The sequence below is a fragment of the Uranotaenia lowii genome, chromosome 2 (genome assembly GCF_029784155.1).
Source record: "Uranotaenia lowii strain MFRU-FL chromosome 2, ASM2978415v1, whole genome shotgun sequence".
NCBI lineage: Eukaryota > Metazoa > Arthropoda > Insecta > Diptera > Culicidae > Uranotaenia > Uranotaenia lowii.
The window spans coordinates 233,822,098-233,836,354 of record NC_073692.1 but is presented as its reverse complement, the minus strand read 5'-3'; the positions used below and the strand labels follow the sequence as shown (position 1 = coordinate 233,836,354).

The window sequence follows — 14,257 nt, the reverse complement described above, 5'->3', positions numbered from 1 at the left end:
CTTACCTTATCAGCCCAGCTCGGACCTTGTCCAGTGACTGCTTCCTCAACCTTGTCTGTGACTTTGTCGACTTTTTTGTGGATTTTGTTCCAGTCGATTTGAATATAACCTTGTTGGTTTGCAATCTGAAGCAAAATGATCCCACCTCCGACAGCTATGGCAGCCATTTTGCCAACTTTCATTGTGATATATCCGGTTGCCCTGGATGTTAAAAATGCAATAGCATTTTAAAAATCAAATCCTTCCACATTCAAATATATGTTCTGCCTTACCATCCCGATCCAGCTCCGATGAGAATTTGCTTGGTAGCAGATTTTTTGCTCACATCACCGACAAAACGGTCGAGATATCCGGCTGCTTCGCTCATATTGATGATTTCCTTGTTGGTTTCGTCCTTTCGGATTTTTTTCTCGCTCATACCTATGAAAAATACAGTCAACCAGAAGCAAATATTTTAAAAGATTCATGTATGGTTTGAGTATTGTCAGATTGAAAAGAAAATTATCCATTCCTAATTGGGGCTCATTCTGCAAGCCACATATCGTGACTCTAAAAAATGTCACTAAATAGTCTTGATCTGAGACAACTCTTCAGTAAAGTTACTTAGTTATGTTCTGATGAACTTCAAATATTTGTCACAGCTTCAGAACGGAGATAGGCTTAATAACGGCACGTTATCCAAACATACGGGAAAATTGTGCCTATTCGAGCAAGAATTTCTAGTCTCGCAGGAATTACTGGAGTCAGAAATTAAATACGGTTACAAATTCAAACGGAAGTATCATTTCAAACTAATCTTAAAGCCGAAATAGTTTATTTCTATTTAATTCGCATAGAACCATATGAAGTTTTAGCAACTCTTTTTTCCACCAACCTGTGGACTGCAATAAAGTTTAACATAAAACAAATAACTTTTAAAGTAAGCTAACTTTATCTTTCTATATCCACCACACTAACATCTATCTACTTTTTTTTATAGGAGTTTAACCTATTTGGGTAATTCTTCCTCAACATCTACCTACTAAAAATACGCCATATAAAGAGATAAAAAGCAGCTCATATTGACAGAAGAAAAATTCAGCTTCAGGTTCGTTCCTCGCTTCAACACGTGACGAATACGCCACTGTTCACCGAATAAAACAAACAGATAAAATAAAATAAAAACTGATGTCATGTCTAGCTAAATTTATCTATTTTCCCGTTTTGCATCCATAGAAACCGGTGGCGCTTGGCATTTGGTGCCAATTATTCATACGATCCACTCGATAATGAGTCACTGATGAATGCAATTTGATCAATAGAGTTCCGATTTTATAATCCTGATTCCTTCAGAATATCATTTCTTACAGTCCATGTCTTTCGATGCAGGATGAGGAAAAAATCTATCCTGCAGGAGTACTATTACATAACCAGTTTTAGAAGACGGAATACTCTGCAATGTGTTGCAATTTCCAACGCTTTAAAATCATTTTTCTCTTCAAAGTTGAGATGAAGTAAATCATGGGGCTCAATGTGAAATCTTTAGTTGAAGGCATTGATCCGCACTGGGGAAGAATTCTGTAACGCAAAAAAAGCAATCTTACCTTAACAAAGGTCGATTTGTAGGAAACGCACTTCGCTAGAACCAATAACTGGCAGGAACTAAAAATCACCCTTTATGAATATTACGTACTAATTTGTCACTTGGAATTTGGATTTTTTTTATACTTTTGAAGTTATTTGACCAACTTGATCTCGAGAAAAGATGGATGATAAAACTTTTGCTCGTCGGGTTGCTTTGCCTGGATGATTTTTGAATTTCTCTTTGTCAATTTTTCTGCGTCGTCTTACTGCACTTTAAATTGTAGTAGCTCAAATTTGGTTTTCATAGCCTCAAATATACATCCTCATAAAATCTCACACCTTTTTGTTTCTCTGCAAATGTAAGAATTATTTATAATTATATTAGATAAAGATTATATGTTAAGAGAGTGAAATAAAAAATAAAATCAATGAAAAAAGTGTCGCATTTAGCCGTGGGGAAATGGGTGATATTGTCGCGGGACGGATAACCAAAAGATTTTCGTTTCGCTTGGTACGTTTTATTCGTGTTCGTCTTTACTATACAACGATCGACTCGAGACTGCCTGCCGTAGAGAATACAATACGATACAAGGAAAACCGTTTAACGCCGTTTCCTACTTGTCTATTTACACGCTGAAATCTATTTTTCATTTTTCATTATCTGTACGCTCAAATAGGTTGCTACAGCTCGTCCATCCTGACACTACTGTTGACCTCAACAGTCCGCTTTTACTTTAGAGTACATTCTCTCTCTTGATTTATCCTACCCTATATTTACAATATTTACATTTTGTTCGCTAAGCCAGTTCGCTTTTCTCATATCTTAGAATACATCACTGACTTTTATTTTTCGCCCTTTTTATAACGAGATCTATGCTTACGATTTATCAAATATTTATCACTTTTCTTTATCGCATTATTATCAAAATCGAATAGAAATTTCAAACCGCAAATGTTATTATCTTTGAAAAATCTTCGCCCTAAAATCAAATCATTTTTCATCGTACTATCTGGAACCACTGTCAGATTCGCCACGTAAACATTCGAATTAACAATCAAAAAAGTCGAATATGCTCCTACCACATCGATTTTAGAATCATTAACGCCTACTAACGCTTCATCGCTAGCCTCTGCCAACTCTACCCTACTTAAAAAGAACGATTCCTTCACCAGGTTCACCGGACAACCTGAATCAGCAAGTGTCTGAAACGCCAAAACTCTTCTTCCTACGATGACGTCACTTTTCAGCATCGCATTACCATCGACTTCGAGAAAACGTTGTTCAGCCGCTGGTTCGTCTCGTTGTTCTTCGTCTTGATCGGGACCTTCGATTTTCGTTTCGGTTTCGCTCTTCTTCTCGCCCTCCGCATTCGTCTCCGTTATCACACACACCGGGCCGCTGGTATGATCGATTTCGGAATGGTTAACTGCTTCGCTTGACATCGTCGTTTTCGCTGCTTCGACTCGCTTGAAACACCGTTCTTCGCTGTGTCCAACCTTGTTGCACAACCGACACCTTGGACGACGCTGCGGTTCTGGACAATCCGCCGAAATATGTCCAACGCCGTGACAATTGTAGCACTCGATGTTTCGCCTTCTTCTTCGGTCACCGCTCTCGCTTGAAACCTCTTCAACTCGCTGCACCAAATTCATCCGCATCGGTTCCGACACCGGATGGTTGCTTCTCGGAACAAAGTTTCTTCGCTTGCACATTTCTTGGTTTGCTTCACAATATCGCAAATGTTCCAGCAAATCGTAAATCGAAACGAATCTGTTCGTCGCCAAACTGGTATACAAAGGATCGTACGACAAACCACTAATTATGTACTTGATTACCGCACTATCACTGATGTTGCCTTTTCGTCCAATCGCCGTCATCCGAAAAACATAATTTTCGTAGGACTCCTTTCCATCCTTCACTTCTTTCGCCAACCTGCGATGAATATCCGCTTCATCTTCGTGATCCGGAAACGCTACTCGAATACCACTTTTCAAATCGGCCCAACTGGATATTGCACGACGCACACCATCGTACCACTGCTGCGCCGCTCCTCCCAAACGACAAGTTGCATACAGCAGAGTTGAACTTTTCGACCAATGGTACAATTTTTCGTAATGGTCGATCGTAGAAATCTAATCCGTCACTCCTTTTCCCTCTCGAAAAACTGGAATCAATTGTCGCAATTCCTCCGGATGAATATGTCTTTCGGGAAACGCTCGCTCGTCCGCCATCTCCCACTTCGGTGTTGATTTCAGAGTCACATTACGATCGGAAAATCGCTCGCCATCCGATTCGCAAACAACGCCTTGACTCCGACGAGTTTTTCTGGTCGCCATTTCGCACGTGTTCGTTTTAACGCTGGGGCTACGCCACCCGATTGGTAGAACGATGCTTTGAAAAATTTCTACCGAAACACGCTGGAACCACAAAACATCCGAACAACACTCGCGCTCGTACTCAGGATAGTCGCAAAAACTTCAGGACAATTCAGATCCTGATCCCACTTCTGAAATTTTGTCGCATTTAGCCGTGGGGAAATGGGTGATATTGTCGCGGGACGGATAACCAAAAGATTTTCGTTTCGCTTGGTACGTTTTATTCGTGTTCGTCTTTACTATACAACGATCGACTCGAGACTGCCTGCCGTAGAGAATACAATACGATACAAGGAAAACCGTTTAACGCCGTTTCCTACTTGTCTATTTACACGCTGAAATCTATTTTTCATTTTTCATTATCTGTACGCTCAAATAGGTTGCTACAAAAGTGTGTCTACACGCAGCGAAAAGGTTTTTTATTTCAAAGGAAAGTGCCGCAAAAACAAAGGATTTTTTCCTTTGGTTTTGGGACAAATAAAAATTCTTTTGGTTCAAAAGCATTCCCGCATAAATGAGGATTGTAATCAAACGATTTTACAAACAGTCCAACGACGATTTGATTAAGCGTAAAAAGACGTTTAGCAAACGATTATTGAAATCGTAAAAAACATTGCTTGAATCGTGAATTCCGAATTGATTGTATTTTGAATATGTCGTTAGGTTATGTAACTGTTAAAAACTATTAAAACAGATATATGGGAAAACTTTTCCACTAACTGTAACTATAATGTTTGAAAACTGCTCCCAGCAACGTATTGAGATACCCAAACTTTTCTCGTAACAGTTATTCTCGAAGCGCATTCAAAAATAAACCCTATCAGTAGCGGTTCTGTAACAATTTCACCTTACTTAATTCCGACGTTGTGTGGACGATTTCAGAAACCTTCTTGAATAGAGCACGCACACATATAAAAAATATTTTCAATATTGAGGAATTTTCGGATTTTATACTTTTATTCACAAAACACAGATTTTAAAAAGGTTTTGAACATAGTGCTCATGTTTTAGTATTCTGTTTAATCAGCCGTACTTCATTTTAAATTCCCCCCCATGCAATCAGCGATGATTCGATAGCGGGGAGCGTCCATAAACTGAAAAAAATGAGAAAAAAATACAGATTTAATTTTACAGGCCTGTCCGATGAATATTGATTTCACATATATTGCATGCAAAACACATTAAACTATCAATAATTCTGCATGACTTACCTAACAACCTAACGAGCCGGTGCTCCCACGACATCCGTGGTATGGAAATAACCTTGGACTCTGGGGATTGTATTGCTGTTTTGATGAGCTGTTGGCGTTCCGAGAAAACAAAAACAATGTTTGATTACAAAAACATTCCGTTCAAATGCTCAGTTTTAACATAGTTAAGAAACTTCAGTTTTAGCTGAAAAAAAAAATAGAATAATTTACGCTACCTTTTTTCGATTGTCCGATGGATTCATCGTTTTGAGATTTATTTCTTCCTGGGGGCGACACATCTGATGACAACTTTTATTGAACCAGCGGCGGTCGCTAAAGAAGCTGGAGCGACGAATCCAGGTGCACCGTGCAGGGGTTCTGAAACGGAATCCGGCCAACAGGTAGATTCCCGACCGGACCTTCCCGACGCGAAAACTGTGTGTTACGACGAAAAATTTCTTCTTCTTTTTCTCTTTTTAAATAAACAAATCAGAAGTGCTGCCAGATGTACAAATTTTTAAATTACGAAAAATATTTTTCTGCAAACTATGAGTTTTATTTATCTGCAAGTGAAAAATGATTACTATATGAACAGGTGTTTGTTGTTGTTGTTGTTGTATTTTGGGTTTAAAATTGGTCTGAGGGACGGGGCCTCATATCGCCAGTGCGAATATGAACAGGTGTATTGAACTGTTCGAGAAAAAAAATCTTAAGAAAAATTTCACATACATGGCACGTACATATAAACTTAAATGCTGCACGTCATCAAATTAATATTCTCAATTTTATGAGGTATTTTTGTATGGAGGCTGCAGATTCGTTAATGTTATGTCCACATATGATTTCACTTATTATGAAAATTGTTAATTCCTATAAATGTACTAATATAAAAACATATTTTCAAAAATATGTTGTATTTTTTATTTGCAAAACGAACTGGCATCTATGCCTCGCGTCTCGACCATTTTTTGACATTAGACTTGGATGGTATGGGTAACGGTTCGAGATCATTTCTACGATTATAGAAAAATTTAAGTAAATCGTTTACACCGTTCCTTTACCGTTTCTGATACCATCACTTTTTCACATGAACGTCCATGCTCCGTTCTTATCGTTGTCGAAGTAAAGTTTTATATAAAAGCTACTTTAACACACACGATCACTATTTCTGGAGCAGTTAATGTATCGTGCTGACTGTTCAAGATACAGTTTTTGAGTATGCGGGTTTTCCTTTGTTTCAAAGAATTTTTCTTTTGAAAAATCTTTGAATCAAAATCTTAATACTTTGAAACAAAAAACAGTTTCATTTGATACAAAGTTGTTTTCGTTCGCCACAATGTAATTTAGATTTAGATTTAAAAAGATTGGTTCATTGAACCATTTTCCATTTATTCCAATTGGAGGACATATTTCCTGTTGTTTTGAAATTCCTATTAGGAATTTCAAAAAATAAAAAGAAAGAAATTTATATGTTAAATTAATTTTTATTTACAACAGATGAAACACTTGGCCACAAACTAGTTCACTAAAATCGATCCGGTCCAAATTTTTGTCGACCTGACCGCTGGATTTGGAGCGGTGTCATCGTGCGCAGCTTTCATCTCGGTTGAGGCATCCAGGGAAACCATCCTTCGGCTCTGGTTCTGTAAAAACGCAATCACTTATAGAAAATCTTCGATATTCACTCTTTAATTAACATACTTACCATACTTCATCCTGAATCCTTTTAATATAGCTAACTCTGACCTACATTTTCACACGACCGGCCGAACTTGATTCGATTTTTCGGTTTTGTATTCTTCTTGCAAGGCAAATCAAAATATCTTTTGAATCAAAGGCTGAAGTTTTTATCTAAAGGAATCATTTCTTCAAGTTAAAAACATTTTCCTTTGGTTCAAAAAAAGTTGACTTTGTTTTAAAAGAAATAAGCTCAATTAACATTTATTTAGAATCAAAGTATTTGCTTAAATTCAAAATCCAAAAATATTTAGTTCAAAGAATTGATTCTTTGTTTCAAAAAATATTTTTTTGAATCAAAAACAAAAGTTTTTGGTTCAAATAAAACAGGAGTTAGATTCAAAAAAATGAATGTTTTGAAACAAAATCATTTTTGTTTTGGTTCAAAAGCCTAGTTTTCTCTGCGTGTACATATAAATCCACAACTGACAATACATACAAACAATCCATGGATTTTAGACGAAAAAGTTATAAATAGTAAGTCATGCACGTTATAAATAGTTGAAACCCTTATTTCATTCTTATGTTTATCATAAAGATATTTTTCAAAAGTTTTTAAAATTAAATAAATAGTTTTTATTGTGCATTTCTTATCCGACAATTCGATACGATGAAATCGAGTTACTCATTATTGGCTACATTCATTTCCTTTGTTTTCACTTTGGTGCATATGAACCTTAAACGCTTTATCAATTTGAATTTGATTTCAATCCACTCAATCTGGTAAATTTTGTTTTTTATAATATGAGTATAGAGAACAATAGAGATTAAAAGAGAAAATAATGATAAAATAAATTAACGATAGATAAATAAAAAAATGGAATTAAAAAAAAACAGGATGGAATATTGGAAATTTAATCATTTTAATTGAAACATTTCTTTGAGTGCATGATTCGTTAAGTTGTATTAACATTTCTTTGAGTGCATAATCTTCCCGTTGTGCCAGCGAGAAAATCATTTCGTTTAACGAAAATAGCCAGCGTTACCCGTTGCATGACTCTTGCTAAATTGCGAAGATGTTCGGTTTTGGTAGCTCGGTGCGTTATAAACTTATCCGCAAATGTTATGGTTCCTAAAGCGGGCCATAGACTACACAAATTGGCCTGTACAAATTCGATGATTCCGCGTCGATTGTTTGATCTATGCTCGCCCACACACTATACAAACATATTTCACGCGAACACAAATGATTGCTGGCGAAAACAGCAACAGCAACAAAAAAAACCATCTCCACCCCGGCTGGGAGAATGTTTTGTACAAAATATTTCGATCCCGACCGATTTTACTCCAACCGTTTGGGCGCTCATTCAAGCAGTGCCATAGACTATGCAAATCGTGCTCACAGCGACAAAATTTCATCGAATTTCATCGCATTTGTACAAATGTTGTGTAGTCTGTGGCCCGCTTAAGAAACTTTTCACTTCAGCGCAGGATTCTGGTCTTCTAAATTTTTTGATGGCGTCTAACTTTTCGTCTTCCACTTTCCAACCCGAGTCGGTAAGTGTGAAACCAAGGAACTTTACTTCTTGGCTTCGGAAAACGGATTTACTATAATTTATTCTGACGTTGTGTTCTTTGAGTTTCGCCATAGTCATTTCTAAGTTGCGATCGTGTTCGTCTATTGTTTTCCCATAAACGAGAATGTCGTCCAAATAGTTCTTAGATCCTGTACAACCTTCCAAGATTATTCTTTGCATTGCTTCTTGGAAGATATCTGGGGAGTTAGTTAGGCCAAATGGAAGTCTTTTACATCTGAACATACCGAATTCGGTAAAGAAATTTGTCAGATGTCTCGAACTTTCGTGAATTTCTATGTGAAAGAAAGCGTTTTCTAAGTCAATGGTTGAAAACCATTTAGAACCATTGAGCTCCGATAAAATTGCCTCTAAGGTAGGCATGGTGAATGGTGACCTTTTAATATATTGATTTGGACCTCTCAGGTCAATGACTAAGCGAATGTCGCTATTTCCTTTTGGAACCACTATGACAGATGAACAAAAGGCCGTATCCATATCATTCGTTACTCTTTCAATTATATCGGCTGACATAAGTTGATTAATCCGTTCTTCCACTAGTGGCTTCAGAGCTATTGGTATGTTGACAAATATATTCCTACAAGGTGGTCTAGTTTTATCATAGTCGATTTTAACGGGCGGTATGTTAAATTTCGGGAACGGTTCGTTGGAGGCCAGCATAGCTATTTCGCCAGCTTCTATCCTGAAGTTTAGTTGGTCTCTTTGATTTGATACTGGAACCTTTAGTCCTAGTTGAAGCACGCTGTAACGTTGAGCTGTTGGACGACTCAACAAGCATCGATGCTCTCGTACTACGAAAAATTTTTCAATGAAAACGGGTCGATCTTTCGAAATAAAAAGTTGTGCCTCGAAGGTGCATCTAATCGGTATCGTATCAGAAGTCGCATATGCTCTGAGCGTTGTGCTTGATTTTTGAGAAATATTCAGTATCTTTTCTTTATATGTTCTGTTTTCCATCAGGTCGAAATATACATCCTCCGTGACTGTATTAACCTGCGCACCCGAATCAATCAGAAATGTGCAGGTCATACCAGCTATTTTCGCTACTATCGATCCATCTTCTATCCCAGGTCTTATTGCCACTGTAGATATTGATTTGTGTTCAGCTTGAGCGAATTCCATCTGATAAAAACATATTTTAAATTAGATTCTCTTGTATATATAGTAGGCATTACATGTTATTTTCTCTTAGATTCTATATTGTACTCTTTTGCATATATTTAACATAACATGAGAAAAAAATTAGTACATAGTTAACATTTTTGTAAAGTCTTGATTGATTTTTTTTTTAATTTTTAAAATTTTTTTTTTTTCTTATATATATACATATATATTTTTGTTTTATTTATTTACTTATTCTCTCTTTTTTTTACTGATAAACTAAGTGGAAATGATTTCAATTTAGTTCAAATTCAATGTAATTAGTAAAAGCTAGTTTCAAATATGTAGTCGTGTAATCATGTTAATCATTCTTACGTACATCTTCAATCGCGATTTCTTGATTTTCAATCAATGCAATCTTCTTAACGTCAACAGGATCTGGTTCGGAAGTTGAAAGTCGTTTGGAGGGTCTGCGGAACTCTTGTCGTGGCCTTTGATATAAAAAGTTTCCCGTACGGCATGCTTCCTCGTAGTGACCCCATCGAGAACATTTTCCGCATTGCTTATTTTTGTACTCGCATTCATAGCCTTTATGAGATGGACTGTCACAACGAAAACATCTTATTTCTGTTTGGCGCTCTGAGCGAGGTTGCTGTGGAGCCCGCCAGGAACCTCTAGAACCTATGTTCCGACGATTATCACTTTGTCGATTAATGAACTGTCGCTGTTTATTGAATCTTTGAGAAGCTGTTTTCGGGAAATCATTAGATGCCAGGGGAGCCAATGTAGCTGAATCCTGTTCGTGTCTTAGCCGGAAATATTCTTCATTAATCTTTATTGTTTCAATTTCCCGATATTTATCTACCAAGTCCGAGAAACATTTATTACGTCCAAGTAATTTTAACGCCATCTTTCTAACTTCTTGGTTTCGAGCATGGCCAGCAATTACTGAAACGATTTCTTTGAACTCTTTTCCTGCGTCGAAATCGCAAAGACGTGCTAAGGCTCCTACTCTGTTGATAAATCCCAAATCCGACTCGTTCGGTTTTTGGACCATAAGTGCTAATTTACGTCTCTGAAGCATCACTCTTTGTGTTTCGAAAAATTTCCAATAGTTGTTTTCCGGCTTTAAGTTTGAATATAGTAAATCGTATGTCTTCTTCCGTTATACCAGCCAGTTTAAGAGATCCTTCCAATAGTTCTTTCCATTCTTCAAATACGTGTCGGTCGATCTCCTCTCCATCATTCTCTGGTCGACATTCTGGTATAGTGATTGATGACATCGATATTTGGTTCATCGAAGCAAAAAGCCGCGAGTCTTCAATGTTTGGTCGGGATGACCTCGAAGTGGAGTTCGAAGCCGATTTGCTACCAGCTTGTTTTCTACCACGAGTACTAAGTGTGTCAATTTCTGAGCATGGTTCGATTACATTATCCTCAATGTTTGGTCGGGATGATCTCGGTGTGGATTGTGAAGCCGATTTGCCACTAGTTTGTTTTGTACCACGAGTACTAAGTGGGTCAATTTCTGTACTGGGTTCGATGACGTTCTCTTGTTGCCCCTGTGGTCTAATCAATCGAGTCTGTAACGATGTTATCGCTTCCATTGCTTTTTGCAAATCTTTCTGTAGCTGTGCAGTCTTCGTACGTTCTTCAGCGAGTTGCTTGGCCAAATCGTCTGTTTTGCTTGGTTTCTTTGACTTCCTAAAATTGAAAAGAACCTCATGACATATCACCAAGATTTCTAAGTTGTAATCAATTTCAACGTCCTAATATTTTAAATTTGTTACACATCCAATTTCTAAGCTATTTCTTTAGGACGTGAGGAATTCTCAATTGTAACTGATTCATACGTCCGAATATATATTTTGTAGTGGTTGTTTAAAATATTATTTGTTTGGTTTTTTTTTTAATTATTATTATTATAATTATAATTATTATCTGATTACTAACTTTTGCCTTTCCCAAATATTATGCTATTTCCTTAGGATTCTCAATTGTTACTGGTCACGTCCAAATATTTGAATTTTCTTGTTAAATTTTTTTATTTCCAGTTTCTTGAATAAATTGATCAGATTTATGACTTACGCCTTAACCAAATGTTTTGCTACTTTCTTAGGACAAATAAGCGTTGAGTATGGACTAAAAATGTTAAGCGTGTCTTATTTATTTTCGATTTGTTTGTTTATTCGTAGTATTGATAGCATACAATTGTGAAAATAGGCCGTTTAAGACGCTCATCCACCGGAAAACAGAGGATAATAAAAGCGTTTGTCCATCCATACCTCTCTCCTGCTGGCCGTACCAAGATTCGCTGGGACTTATCGGTGGAAGAATTGAATCTTTAACTGGAAACTAGGAATAACTCTCTAAGTGAACAAATGGAAGGAAGAAGAGAGCTATCAACTGCCAGCAATGAATCTACCGTAGGAAGGATAGGCATGTACGGCAGGCATTGCGCTAGTACAGAGCTAGAATCGTTTCGAAGAGGGTTTAGTGTTGTTTTTTTTTATTTCGACTACTTGGTCCTTACTTAGTCCTTGTGCAGAGTAGTCAGTCATTCCCACTCGGCGAAAATTGTACTGATTCGTTTACCTATATTATGACTTGTGAATTGACCATGATCTACAGTTTTATAATTTCAAGTGTGTATAACACACACTCATTTGGCGCAACATCTTAAACTTGTAAAATTGACCCATTATTGCGAACAGCCGAGATCTGTCAAAAAAAGTGTCGTTTCATCGAGTCAATTTTACACATTATTTAGAAAAGCTAGCTTACTAAATAAAGGGTAGTCTTCTAACTTGTCATTCTATCCGATAGTGATGGTATACGAGTTGCATTGTGGATTAAGGAATAAGTTTAAAAGTTGTGTTTGAGTTAAAAAGTGAGTTGTTGAAATGGAATCGCTAAAACCTATATTTTATAACACCAGCATGAAAATAAATAAATGACCAGCATGAATAAAGAAATTCAAAATCAGTTTTATTTTTATTATTTTCTTTCCATCCTTCTGACACTTTAAAGAGCTAACATCAAAGGGCTGGAAAATGAGTTTCATTACACCGAAACGAGCAGTCGACTTTTCCGAGACGTCTTACCAAAGTAGTTTTTTGCGTAGATTCGGGATACGAGTGCGGGAACGAATAATCCGTGAGTGAATGCACGGTCCTCAGGTGCATCAAAGGGAAGTTCTTCCATCCTGGCAGCCCGTTTAGATCCGGGGTTTATCTTCCAACGAGGTGGCTGGGACTCTTTTGGAAACCTGGTAGTTCCGGACCTGGATTGCCGTGACCGGGGAACCAAAACGGAATCACTTCGCGCAGTAGAGGACAACACGCCGTTCCGAACCAGACGAGCAAACAGTTCGGACGGAACTTGACGATACCGAGACCGAGACCGATACCGAGACGAGACCACGTGGCGGCCGGCCTTTGTTTACATTTGGAAACGAAATCATCGCCGACACTGAGGAAAATCGCTCAATAGGAATTAGTTTAACAAGTTTGTAATTTCTTTTTTTATTTCACTTTTTCTATCTTTTCTATCTTTTCCCTTTATTGTAATTTTGCTCATTGCTTCGTTCATATTTCATAACGGAAGGCATTATTGTCCCCGTTCGAAAATATGAACGAAGGCGGGGGGTTAAACCCCTCATCAGAGGGGGATGAAAATTTTTCCTATGAGAATGAGGAGCATTTGGAGGATCCAGATGGATCTGGTCCATCAAGTGCTAATTGTTCTCAGATGGATGATAATTGTGCATCTCCCACGGTTGAGAGTAGAACAACCCGACTCCGAAGATATGCAGAGAGTTCAACTTTCTCTGGCCCATGGGTGGTTTTTATCCGGCCCAAAAAAGACGGTAAAAGTTTGAATGTAGTTCAGATCCTAAAAGATCTGGCGAGGTGGCCCTCCGTAACTAGCGTGACCAAGGTGCACACAAACAAACTACGCGTTGTTGTGGGCAACCTGAAAGCCGCAAATGAAATTGCTGTCAGCAATTTCATAAATTTAGAGTATCACGTCTACATCCCGTCTCGAGATGTAGAGATTGAGGGCGTGATCACTGAAATGAGTCTCAAGGAAGAGTACGTTAAATCCAACGGCGTTGGTAAGTTCAAGAGCCTTGATTCAACTTCGGTTGAAATCTTGGATTGTCGCCAACTCAGAACTACCACCGTCGTAAATGGAGAAAAAAAGTACTCTCCTTCAGCCTCATTTCGTGTTACCTTTGCAGGTACCGCCCTCCCTCACTACGTCTTGATTGACGGAGTTTTGAGGCTTCCTGTGCGGCTCTTTGTGCCTCGCCCAATGGAATGCAAAAATTGCATTAAATTGGGGCATACAGCTTCCCATTGTTGCAACAAGAAGCGTTGCCCCAACTGCGGGGAGATTCATGGGGAAGGAGCGTGCTCAGCAATAGAGCAGAAATGTGTCTATTGCGGGGGCTCACCCCATGAAATCTCTTCGTGCGAGGCATTTAAGAGTCGCTGGGATAGTCAAAAGCGCTCTTTAAAGGAACGGTCGAAGCGGTCTTATGCCGCCATTTTAAAGAGCGCGGTGCCTCCGACCCAAACGCATTCCAGTAATATATTTTCTGTGCTGCCAGTTGACAGCGAAGATACTGAATCCACTGATCAAGATCAACCGGTTGTTTTTGTTGCAAATTCTCGAAAACGTGCAAAATCTGCTCCAAAGACCCCAAGAATTCCACAAAAAATTCCAACAGTTAGCCCTCCAAATCGCGTC

At 38.0% G+C, this 14,257-nt stretch overlaps 1 protein-coding gene and 2 long non-coding RNA genes across 3 annotated transcripts in view; all 3 read right to left on the bottom strand.

Annotated features, from left to right (window-relative positions):
• Window positions 1–418, bottom strand: part of LOC129742410 (FUN14 domain-containing protein 1) — a 12,451-nt gene extending 12,033 nt beyond the window's left edge. The window contains exons 1-2 of the mRNA XM_055734309.1: window positions 273–418; window positions 6–201 (exon numbers count right to left, since the gene is read on the bottom strand). Coding sequence (XP_055590284.1) covers window positions 6–201; window positions 273–418 — 342 coding nt within the window. The remainder of the gene's footprint in view (window positions 1–5; window positions 202–272) is intronic.
• A 4,495-nt stretch (window positions 419–4,913) lies between these two features.
• On the bottom strand, window positions 4,914–5,580 carry LOC129745502 (uncharacterized). Its single transcript, XR_008737145.1, has 3 exons — window positions 5,366–5,580; window positions 5,151–5,238; window positions 4,914–5,033 (listed from the first exon to the last, which is right to left on the bottom strand). It is a non-coding gene; the product is annotated as an uncharacterized LOC129745502 (long non-coding RNA).
• A 1,013-nt stretch (window positions 5,581–6,593) lies between these two features.
• Window positions 6,594–7,121, bottom strand: LOC129745504 (uncharacterized). The gene is made up of 2 exons (XR_008737147.1): window positions 6,835–7,121; window positions 6,594–6,772 (listed from the first exon to the last, which is right to left on the bottom strand). It is a non-coding gene; the product is annotated as an uncharacterized LOC129745504 (long non-coding RNA).
• Between the last annotated feature and the right edge of the window lie 7,136 nt (window positions 7,122–14,257).